At 37.6% G+C, this 12,972-nt stretch overlaps 1 protein-coding gene across 1 annotated transcript in view; it reads left to right on the forward strand.

The window, feature by feature from the left end:
- LOC140239134 (7SK snRNA methylphosphate capping enzyme-like) overlaps positions 1-5,813 on the forward strand; it is a 30,703-nt gene extending 24,890 nt beyond the window's left edge. The window contains exon 4 of the mRNA XM_072319019.1: positions 185-5,813. Coding sequence (XP_072175120.1) covers positions 185-969 — 785 coding nt within the window. The 3' untranslated portion in view covers positions 970-5,813. The remainder of the gene's footprint in view (positions 1-184) is intronic.
- The last annotated feature ends 7,159 nt before the right edge of the window (positions 5,814-12,972 follow it).

The raw sequence follows: 12,972 nt of genomic DNA on the forward strand, positions 1-12,972 counted from the left end.
GATGTGTTCTGTTGTGATATTCCAACTACAAATTACTCTGCCTCACTCAGTATAAACAGCATTTAACATGGTAGACATTTTGACATATTTCGAGGAAGCTGATGATATTTTTGAGATAGATATATTATACTCACTTTTCTCTCTTTGTTTTTGCTCCTTCTCTATTTATTTGAAAATTCTGCAGGTTTCCGTCGGCCCATACTGATGTTCACCAAGCTCCAGGCTGGCAGTCGTCCAGTAAGCCAGCTGCCCTCGCCAGAGAGGGTATCCACAACTACCAGTGACTCCGCCCAAGGCTCTCAGGCTCTGTCAAGGAGGCAACAGCAGGAGAGGAACAGGGACTCATCCTCCAGGGATCACCGGGGCCGCCACGAGATGCGCTCCTCGAGGTCATCCTGGGATTGGCACGGGAGGAGGAGCAGAGAAGGGAAGATACCAGAGAGAAAGAAATCACACACTTCATCCCGAGCGGGGACCAGCAGCAGGCTGGCTCACGGAGGAACGGACGCACAGAAGAAACGGAGAGTATCACGTGAGCATGGGCACGATGCCATGGCCTTGAAGGACGAGGAAGAGAAGGACAAAGGAGGGAAAGATGAAGAAAGGAAGGATGAAGGGGAGGACAAAGGAGGGAAGAATGGAAAAGGGAAGGATAAAGGAGGGAAGGATGAAGGAAAGGCCAAATCAGAGAGAAGTATGGACACCAGTGACAATCTGCCTCCAGACGAGAGGATGAAAGCAGCTGATGGGATACAGGATCACGTCATGCCCGAGGAGGGTATGAAAACAATAGAGGAAACCAAAAGTAACCATGGTGATATTGGCAGTCTTCCTCCTGGTGGCTTAATCCAGCAGGCAGAAGACAAGCCCCAAGGTGAATCTACTATTGATGCTGCATCAACAGAAGAATCTGTGATGGCAACAAAAGAGCAGAGCACGGTGGAGGATGAAGTACACCTCCAGAATTAAGCAACTTTTGTCATAGATATGACCAAAGAGATGAAAGATTAAGATTGGAAGGACAGTGTATGAGGGAAATGGAAAGAAAAGTGATGAAGACATGCTCCACATTCAAACTTACTCATACTTTTCTGCTGTAAGAGAAGTTAGAATTTGAAGGATTAGTTTCTCGTGATCTGCACTACTTGAGTTATGCCAATTCTTGATACCTTTTCAGCCTTTGTTACTCCCTACTGGTTGGACACTGAGCATTGTTCAGCAGACTTTATTGTCATCACCCATAGCTGTTGGTGGCTTTTGCTTACTCGAGCTCTAACCTTTGCTTTGCATTTGATGTTGGACATGTTATGTTTAACATTATTTCATGATCGCTTTGTTTTTTGTGTATATATCCGTCAAAAGTGCTTGTGGCAAGTAATGTTATGTTGGGACAGGTATCAATGTACCAGGGCCATTCAGTATTTTTTGTTTGAGCGTGGTTTCCTCTGATCACATGGGCAGTGTTCTATCTGTAGAGATAGCATACCTCTTCTCACAGCACATCCAGGGCTCAACAGTAGTGGTTGCCCAAGCCACTAAAAGTGGACGTTGGTCCACCAAATTTAATAAAAGGGTATCTTTTGCTGGCCCAATCAGGCAGCTAAGATTCAGAATGGATAGTTACATTTGCTTTTATATTGTGCCACCACGTCTTTTTTTGGCCACCAGAATGTCAGATTTTAAACTTCTAGTAGCCCAAATGGGCCACCAACGTAAAAAAGTTGATGTCGAGCCCTGACATTTAGAATAGACATAGAGAGCTTGTGGGCTCCCTGTCACTCTACTCTGCCATAAAAACCTGCCTTTCTTTTATCAGTCTGTGCAGTACAGTTTGTAGATGTCTTTAGGCTTTTTAATCTTTTGTTGTTGTTTTCTGTTTTTCTCAGTATTCTTTTATGGACATGCCAAAGGAGCAACCAAGCTTAGGTCTCTATCACATCACACTTTTCTGCCGCATCACAAAAAACTGTTTTGAAGGAGAGTAATTCACACAGCTTCTCTTGGAGATATGACTGAAGGAGGAGACAGTTATGTTAATTTCATCATGAATTAATTCTGTGATGCTGCATTGTAGCCTGTAAGCATTTTGAACAGTACCATCTTCCAGCTTCATGAGGTAGCAGGTTGCATGGTCACCTTGCAACAGGCACTGCTGTTTCCAAGTGAGAAATGGTACAAAGATCAATGCACTGCACACCAGGAAAGCATACTCTAAAACATGATATATTTGCAGCATGAAAATTTCGCGAATTGGAGCTGACGGCCTTTCTCGCAGCATGAAATTTTTGCGATTTATCACTGGCATCCAATGCATATTGTGTAGGCAAGAACTTTCGCATGCATTTTAATTTCGCGAATGTTGCTGCTCGCGAAATCCGCGAAATTAGAATGGACGCAAACATTCCTCATTTTACGGTATATTGTTCATTGTAAAGGGTTGGATGAATTTCACCTGTGTAGTGATTCACCATCATGCAGGGAAGTTGGATTACCAGGCATCTATTTTGTGTATGGACACCTATAGCAGCTGTAGAATCGAGACATATCACATTTCAGGCACATAAACTCTTGAGAGCATTAAAGGTGCACCTGTATTACCAGGTGGTTTGTACTCAATGGGCTGAGTGCTTGTCAGCAAACAAGACTAGGAACTACAGCAATACTGTATAAGCTGTTATTTTCGCATACATATATTTTTGCGAATGAGGAGGTTGTAGACATTTTCGTGAGATGTTTTTTGCGATATGATATCGAGGCTATCATAAGTGCACTGTTATTCTACCGTTCGCTTCACGAAATTTGCAAGAATTAAACCCGTGCAAAAATAATAGCTTGTACAGTACCGGAAGGAGTCTCCCATGTTCTTGAAAGTTCACTCATGTGGGTTGTACCAATTGTTTTTTTCTCTTCTGACCGCAACACCATTGGAAATATCACTCAGGCATGAACTTAAATGTTGTTTGAATGACCGGCCAATCTATCTGGACATTTTGATTGGCATAAATTCTTTCTCTTTTTTTTTCCCAACTTAATGGAGGGATCTGAAGAGCCACACAGCTCTGGTTTTCACTTAATCTGTTGTGCTGGTGGCACAACTTCTTCATAATGACATTCACATGCTGAATCTGTTCAGTCAGGTTGTGTTACCTGCTTCAGAGTTTTGATTTCGTTCGTTGAAATGTTTATTATTTTTTGTTTCCCTGTGGCTTGGAAACAGAGCTCAGTGACCAGTTTTCAGTGTCATTTAGTCATACTACTTTCTTGCCTTGGTTCAATTTTCATGATACAGAAGTATTTCCACATACTGCTGTCATGCAAAGATGTGAGGAAAAGGAAACAATGGGGCTTAACCCATGGACTTTTATTTTTTACACAGCATGTTGCAATGGTCATGATACAGTGTAAAGGAAGTGATGATATCCTTTTATGTGTTGGGGTGTTTTTTTTTATTGAGAGAGAGGGGTGGGGGAGGGAGGGGGTTTGCACTTGGTCATACAAATAAGTTGGCTTTCTTACAGTCATAAAATTAGACTAATTGATAGTACATGATTACAATGATCTTGCAAATCACTGTGGCCGAAATGATTGGCAAGCAATATTTTTCAGTTTTCCCCTGTGGTTAGCAGCATGAAAAAGGTGTCATGCATTTACTGTATGATGTGCAGATAGCTGTTGACCCATGAACTGTCAGATGTGAAGTACACTGTATGGCATTAAATTTCTTTTGTCTCTGTGCTGTATTACCAGTATTTTTTCTTTGTTTTAGTAGTTCACAAGTCATTTTGTAAAAGGGAGGCCTATTATGTTATGAAAAGGTTGGAACTGGCTTTTATAATGATTTCATAAGATGGAGCACATTAAATAGCATATATTATATGGAGAAAGTAGCATGTTAAATAGAGGGGTCAAAGTGATGTACTTGTTCAGGATGAATTCTTTATATTTATCAATCATAGCTACATCAAAGTCATCACACCCATATTCTTTTAGTGAAAATGGAAATTGACTTTCTGCTTTCAAAAGCTGATATACTGACATTTTCAACCTCTCTATAACAAGCTTCTTCTGTAGTGACTTTACATGGGGGGTTTGCCTTTGCTTGAATGATTATTTTGGAAAGAAAAGTAACATGTAAAATGGCATTTAAGTTACTCCACTGAAAATGGTACAATCTTACACATATTTTCTTTTTTTTTTATTTGCTTACTTACCGATTCATTACTTTTTGTGTAAGTTTTTTTTCTCCATAGGGTATCACATACATCTCTGATCAGCCAAACAAAGCTAGGCAAACCTCAATTTCAAATGCACTGTTTAATAGTCATTGATGATTTTATTTTTTTTTTTGACACTGTGCATGTGTGTCCATATTTACACTGCATGTGTGTTCATATTTCATGTGTACCTTGCTGCTCCAGCAGTACAAATGTAAGTTTGTCATCTTCAAAATTTACAAGTGGCAGAGCAGAAATATTTCCATTGACTAGGATGGTCACTATGAACAAAATGCAGACAATATTTGAAAATATCAAGAAGGGCATTGTTGAAAAAGTATTTTTAATATTTCATTCAAGTTAAAAAGGATGATGTGCAAATGATGAAGATTTAAACTTGTACTTGGTGCAGTTTTGATACCAAACTAAAATCTTTAGAAACTTTTTGAACACTTTTGTACTATGTGCTGCCAAACAGTGACCAAAACATTGTATTATGCAAAGATGTTCACGGCAAAAATGGAAATGTTTCTCAATGCCAGTATGCTGTATATGTTTGTTCATGTATGTTTCCTGATATCTGCCATAAAGTGAAAAGTACTTTATGCTTTGGAAAGTGCGAGAAACAAATTTTGTCATTTTAATCCTTCTGAAATGAGTATTAAATGTTCTTCAGCATTAACATCATTCCAACTGTGCATTGTGCACTTTCCTGAGAAGACTTAAATTTTGTCTGTTCTTCTCTGGAATTAAGCAAACAAAAGTTTGCGAGAGTCCAGTTGAGATATTTTTAAGTGGCACAAAACGAGCATCAGGAACTTGAAGCACGGCGATCACATACCATATTTGTACAATGTAAATCTGTCCTGGTTGATTCTACAGTGTTTTAGACCCTAGGACTTCAATATCGAGTGACGATCTGTCACTTCTCTGCTTTAGTGCAGTAATAGTTTGAAAAAAATGCTTGTCATGAATCTGTTAAATGCCTTCCAAATTATAGCTCATTGTTCATTACACTGAGTGGTTAACCATTTCATTGGTGCAAATGAAAGGGTAAGTGTGGAACAGATCCAAATATACAAAGTTTCAGCCACAGAATTCAGTACATAACATTGTGAGGCATTAACGAGGGGGTAGTTTACAAAAACTGCCGGAAAAAAGTGAACACTGCAAGCCTTTGTCTTGTTTCACAACCCTTCCCTGCCAAATTCTCTTGATTAAGTGTGTCAGTGGACAAAGACACAATGTTGAGAATGTGTTCAAAATTCCCATATGAAATATTTGTGCAGTAGATGCAATAAGTGTACATGTATCTGTTCTCACAGATGAAATTAATGTGCTGAAATGCTTAGGGAAACTAATGTGTACAATCCATCTCGATTTACTTTATTTTCCTTTTTTTTTCACTGTTTACGAAATGAAGAATATGTCATGGTTATTTGAATACTACAAGTATTACTGAGAGTTGGGTAGTCCACAACTTATCTGCTCCCCGTGTTCATGAAATGACATTTGAAATAAGTTTTTGCCCAAATGTGATGGAATGATTTGCATTAAAGTGTTATTTTGCAATAAAAGAAGAGAAAAACCAGGACTCTACACATTAGCCTTTTCCAGAAATATGATATCCTGATCTGCAGGGAGTGGTGTCAGATGTGATTATCAGTCACTTAGAAATTGAGAGGATGTATGCAGAAATGGTGTCTGTCTGTCTGATTGTTTTAGGCAAGTGTAAGAAAAATGTTTCCAGATGTTGAAGTAGGTTGTTGTTACAATGTTCTTACTGCACTGGAACCGTGCTACGAGTAACCTCTAATATAAATATTCCATTGACAACAAGTCAAAAAATATAATCAACCATGCACACGTCACACCTATTTTCGACTTTGTAGTAAGCACTGACTTCATCAACATTCAACTTAACATGGTGTAAATAGTGCACTCTTCTACAACCTATTTCAGTTCAGGAATTACATGCAGTTTTGACTTTGGCAATAATTCCACATAACTAACTAGACTTTGTACAGCTTAATCCTGAGCACAAAGTGTGTTACTCCTATGATACTGTAAAAGTGGAAATTCTTGCAGTTTTTGAAATTTTGTAGGCAATTCGTGCAGCCAGAAACTAGAATAAAATAAAAGCATGGGAATATGTTTGCTTGCAATATGTTCCAGTTGTTCATGTCTTGATTCCGCAGAAGTAAAAACACTCAAAACTCGTCTTACCAACCCAAGCACGAAAAAAATTTCTCGGGCGAAAATATCCACTTTTACAGTACTGTACATGGACAGAGGGAGGGGATGGGAGGGGGAGGAAGAAGAACGTATTGGCATCAATTTGTTTAGCTGGCTATAAAACCACTGGGGATAGACAATTCTTTGGTCCTGATCATTCAACTTCATTTATTCACACTTGCAACAGAAAGAAAAAAATTGACTTAGAAAGTGTGTGGCAAATACACGTATTTGTATTCATAATGCAAAATATCAATGCATTACTGCAACTCTAACCTCAATCCCTGTTAAGACAATAATCTTGGGGATTAACACTTAATCATGTGGAAATGCTACAGCACATGATCACACATTTCTCTTGTCATTTTTTGTGCTGTTCTTTGTCATCACAAATACATGTAGGTGTGTAATCTAACAGAGAGAAAAGCATACTGACAGAATTGCTTCAATTCTTCGTAGTTATATTCAGTGTTGGAGAGATATCTCTCTCCTGTGCCGTACCATCACTAACATGTTATAGGATGTGATCATTACTGTTATGATGAATAAAGTAACTTCAACAAGAATTGCTTTTATCATAACAATGATAAAAAGTATAATGATCGTAATAGTCACATTTATCATAATTATGATATCAATAATATTGATATTTATAACAACATTCTAACAAACATACAACCAGTACAAACTGTAAATTTCCTAAACTTCAATTTGCGGAGTAGGTAATCATACACTACAGTGATATGATGACTGCTATACATGCATATTTCCAAGACCGAACATGTAGATGTGAATGAGAGGCAAACTCAAGTCCCTTAATACATATACAGTGTACCAAGGAGGTACCATGGAAGCTTGAGTTACGGCTCGCAAAGTACCTCACTGCTTATACCAGTACTTAAATCCACCTTCTTATACATGTGGATTGCGTGAATGCAGCAATACTAGTAGAACACGTCAGTGAAAGTTTGGGGAAAATCGCACAATCCGTTCAAAAGTTATGAATTTTCAAAGTATTTGTGCAGTCACTGTTGGATGAGAAAACTACAACAGTGTATGATGTCACATGCGTAGAACAATATAACAAAAATGAAAAAAGAATTTCACAAAATTTAACTTCTTATGAAAAGTGCACAATTTCCTCGACTTGTCAGTGACATATGTTGGGGTAATATTATTTCCCTTGCCTTCTGAAAGAGGGAAGTCAAGTGTTCTTTTATTATGCTTGTGAACTTGTGAACAGATTGTGTGATTTTCCTCAAACTCTCACTGATGTGTTGTACTAATATTGCTGCATTCACTCAATCCACATGTCTATGAAAGTGGTCTTGGCCTTTATTTGACCCTGACACTGAAAAGGGGTAAAAGGATTATTATTACTGGAAGTATATCCATGTTGATTTTGATTCATCCAGGCATTATGATAACAACACTTAATTAAATCTGTTCCACTGGACTTATGAAAATCACAAATTACTCTTCTCTTCATGATAATAACAAAATTCTTCTCTGGGTGATTTTCACAAGTAAGTCCAATTAAGGGATCACATGTTATGTATACAAGCAGCAAGATCAGAAGCAGACCTGCAGGAATTGTAGTGACTAATCCATCAATTCCTTTTAGTTTTAGCCCAATCTTACTACAAAGTAAGAAGAGTTAGGTCATGCAGCTCCTTCATCCTTGATCTGTCTTAATTCTGCTCGAAATAAAAGCGTACCTGAGATGATGACATTTGTGTGGATTAAATAAAATGACAGTAACACAAAGGTTGCAATTCAAGTGATTATAAAACGTAAAAAGAAAAAAAAAAAATAACACCTCAGAGCAGCAGCAGAATACACCTGACCATGAATCATTGTAATTCCACATACGCATTGCAGAAGAATTGCAGTTTTGTTTAGCATGGGCATGCATGAACACACCACCAAACAAATTTTGCCAAATTAATATTGAGCTTGCTGAACAGATTCATCTGATTGGAATGTCAACTGGATAAAAGTTCATTTTGTCACAATCAGTGACAACATGGCCAATGAAAATCACCGCATCTACTGGAGGAAGTGTTCCATCCTAGCCAGAGATTCTGAAAAAAACAAAACAAAACAAAACAAAACAAAACAAAACAAAACAAAACAAAACAAAACAAAACAAAACAAAACAAAACAAAACAAAACAAAACAAAACAAAACAAAACAAAACAAAACAAAACAAAACAAAACAAAACAAAACAAAACAAAACTAGAAATGTCGCTACAGCGACTGGTTATACCCCCGCTAAACAACATTTCATAAGCTTTGGTCAAAACAACATTTCATAAGCTTTGGTCAAAAAACTGAGGAAGTAGTTAAATCCGCAAGATCTTTCCTTGATCTTCTGCCATTGATATGCTGTTACCATGGCAACGTACTTTCGGGTACTGTCGAAAAATGCGTCTTGCACATCTACAACCCAAGGCACACATCTGTACCAAGTTTCATGGAAATTGGGCAAAAACTGAGGAAGTAGTTTGCAACACAAAATTTTCCATCATTTTGGCTCATAATATGTGAGCTGTTACCATGGCAACATACTTTTTGTCACTGTCAAGAAATGTGTCATGCTGACCTATATCCTAAGACAAACATTCAATATGAATTCCATGAGAATTGGAAGAACACTGATGAAGCAGTTTTGCCATGAAGCATTTTGCCCTATTTTTTACCAATAACATGCCGTTACCATGGCAACGCACTTTTTGCCACTGCGGAAATATGTGTCTTGCACATTAACATATTCAGATGAACATCTGTACCTAATTTCATAAAAATTGATCAAAAACTGTGGGAGGAGTTCGCGACGCAAGATTTGTACCCATTTTTGCCCATAATATGCCGTTACCATGGCAACGTACTTTTGGGTACTGTCAAAAAATACGTCTTGCACATCTACAACCCAAGGCACACATCTGTGCCAAGTTTTATGGGAATCGGTTGAAAACTGAGGAAGTAGTTCGCAACGCAAGATTTGCAACGGACCGACCGCCCGACCGACCGCCCGACCGCCCGACTGTCCGCTGATTCCTATATACCCCCTTCAAACTTCGTTTGGCGGGGGTATAACAAAACCTCACGATGGATAAGGGAACCCATCCACATTCGCAAACAACAAGGACAAATTTTCAACCAAGACCTGGGGCAATACTAACTTTCCTCAATATACAATCCCATTCTCTCAGATCGGCGAGTGCCATGCAGCTACATCATCTAGTGGGAAGACTCTCTCACAGCGTTTGATCTGAAGAAGCCTACAGATCCAGTAGGTGAAAGTATAATCAAACAGGTACTACAGTGTATAAGTAATTTGCAACTGATTGTGACAAAATGAACTTTTATCCACTTAATGTTAAGCACATCACACGTACAAGAACTGGCAAATGTTGTGGCTTAGTTTATATGGCAAGACAGAAAAACAATCCTCTATAATAGCACCATGTCATTTCAAGAATTCTCCTCTACTCGGCAATTACAGCTGGAATGAAAAGAATATACATGTACAATAGCATTATATCACAGAAACATTTCAAAGGCAAGAAAATATTTCTTCACACAACACAATTTCCCAAATCAAAAGCAGTACAAAAAACAAAAAATGAATGCACACTGATGTTCACATCAGTTTGCTTATCAATATACATGTACTCAGAAGGTGGTGTGAAAGTGTCTATGTTATGTTGATACCACATAACCTATTTACACATGTTAATATTTGAATTGTCAAGCATATGCAATGAAGGACAGGAAGAAATCTTCTTCTACAACCTGAAGCTTAAAATCTAACCACTAAATAAGCAATGAAATTAACTAAATTCTGCACATATGGTATGAAATAATTACAGTTTTACAAACCCTTCTAGAGGATTTTACCATATCAGTCCTTTTTACATTCTACAGAAAACAAAACAAAACAAAACAAAAATCAACAAACAAACAAACAGGCACACATATAAACCCACACTTCATGTGCTGTACCTGTCTGGGATACAAACTTTTAGAAGTATCCAATGGTATATCATACAATAATTTGTACATGTACATTGTACACCATATAGCATCATACACTTGAAAAAGGCTGCATAGAATTGATGCTTCATAAATATCCAAAGCACGGGTGTAACGAATGGCAAGAGTGTTACATCAGAATTCGTTCACTGGACAAATGTGTGGAATGGCTTAAAGTCAATACACATTTCTCCCAGACATAAAAATCATGACTGGTGTAAAAACAAGCATCACTGGGTGATTGTATATATTACAACAGGATAGGTTAAATGTACGGCAGCAAGAACGGTTGAAGGCAAGTTAAGTTTTATCCAGCCTCTTTGACACACACATTGATTATGATACTCCTTCCACTTCATTGGTTCACATCCAGCATGCATACATGCGGCAATCTCTAACCTTCTGAAAGATAAGGTAACAGAAGTTTCCAACAACTCTGCTGTGAAATGTTTTGCATGCAACTTTAATGATGCAATGTATTACAAAGATTTGTGAACAAGTGCATTTTTACAGAAACATATTCCAACCTCCTGTCTGGACCTCGTAGCAAACTGGAGACTTTCAGTCTATTACAGGGCAAACTGAGCCCTGGAAACTCTAGGGATAAAGGTACTCCCTGGTGCTATCTTAGCCTCATTTTTAACATATATGACAAAACTAATATTGAAAGGGAGAAAGCTTTGGTAACTTTCAGCAAGACAAAATGCATCTTTAAGCTGGAGACACAGAGTCAGACTGGGAGAAAGTCAAACTCAGGTGGGAGAGTGGAAGGTTTTGAGAAAATCTTGAGATTTGCCACTGAAAGCAGGAGAAATGTCTCTGAAGTTTCTCTCTACACATCAACATAAACATATAATCAGTACAGGTGAAAATACTAACTAGTGTTCTAATTTCAGCTTATGTATACTGACAGTGTGAATTCAGTGAACCTACTTAGGCACATACTAGCTCCAGCAATAGTGCAAAGCACAGTCTCAAGTAGGCATCTCCTATGAGACCTTCTCATCAAAACATTTCATTAACCCGTTGAGGACGGACTGATTTTGCTACAACATGCACTTCCCACAGACACTTGCACGAGTATACTTGGCACTCGTCCTCAATGAGTTAAGAGGCAAAATACTTGTCCCATTTGAAATCATATCTCTTGAGTGGCAATTCAGATGAATAATTGGGGATTTTCTTCCAATTATATCATGTTCACTTAATGAAATAGATCAGAGATTTGAGTAAGAAAGACTTCTTAAAGTGGAATATTACTATCTTTCATCACTTCTCCTACAATGACATGAATTCACCTGTCATGACATTAGCTTAATTTGTTAAGTACTGTTCAAGTGTTCACTACTTTCAATATGAAATGATTACGCAAAATATGCTTTTTCTGACATTTGTGTGAAAGTACTGATGTCTTTCTTGAAGTTTGTGTACAATAATGTTATAAATGTACATAAATGTACTTTAACCTGATCAGTCTTTTCAAGAATCATTTCAGTATTTGAATCTAGACAGAAATGTGTGATAAAATTTTACAATATGTTTGTTCTCCATACTACCAGGGAGGTGGACTTCTGCCTCCCTGATACTACTACACACATAATGAATTGAGCAATGCAGTGATCTCTACTGCTTTTCATTTCAGTGATATTTTTACTCAAGATGCTGTCTGGTATTTTTTTTTTCCATTGCTGAGGCTGCTGGAAAAGACATGTCCTGTAGTACTAAAATATTGATAACCCCTCTCAATTATTCATTACACATATGCAGTTCAAAAATGGCATCGCAATATTGTTTATGTAGCCATGTTGGAATGTTTTTGTATCCTAAAGAGAAACACATTATGTTCATGTTGACCTGCTTCTCTTTCTAATATGAGCTACTACAGTGTACATGATTTCACTGAGATGTGACCTGACACCACAAAACTCTGACAAAGTAAAAAATGACATTGATTTTTAAATTATGGTAATTATGAATTCTCCAGACTCTATGATTTCCAGTGATACATAATATATACATGTACAAGTACTTCATTTCCAGGACCCAACCATAAAAATGGCAAGATTGCAGGCCACACAAATTTGGCTTTGATGTTGAGATGCAGTTATTAGGCATTCAAGTATGTAAAGATCAACTAAAACTCACATCTAAAGGGAGATTGTTCAGCATTTAGTTTGACACAAATATAAATCTTTTATTTTTCATCTAAAGTACCCTATTCCAAATTTTCACAGCCATACTGATTGCGACTGTATCATGGTAACATGGAGACAAGTTGCATATAAAATGATTCACTCTGAAAAATGACAAAATGAGAGCTATAACCCTGTTTTCTGTGTGATACAATCGTACTACCATGGTGAAGTTTCTACATTAGTGCTGTCACATAATTTTCCCATTCATTCCACTCAAGTTTAATCTGTGCAACATCTTGTGCTTTTCCATTTCATTCTTGGAGAAAGTATAACTTCCCTTGAAGTTGGC

Source organism: Diadema setosum, chromosome 15, assembly GCF_964275005.1.
Source record: "Diadema setosum chromosome 15, eeDiaSeto1, whole genome shotgun sequence".
Lineage (NCBI taxonomy): Eukaryota > Metazoa > Echinodermata > Echinoidea > Diadematoida > Diadematidae > Diadema > Diadema setosum.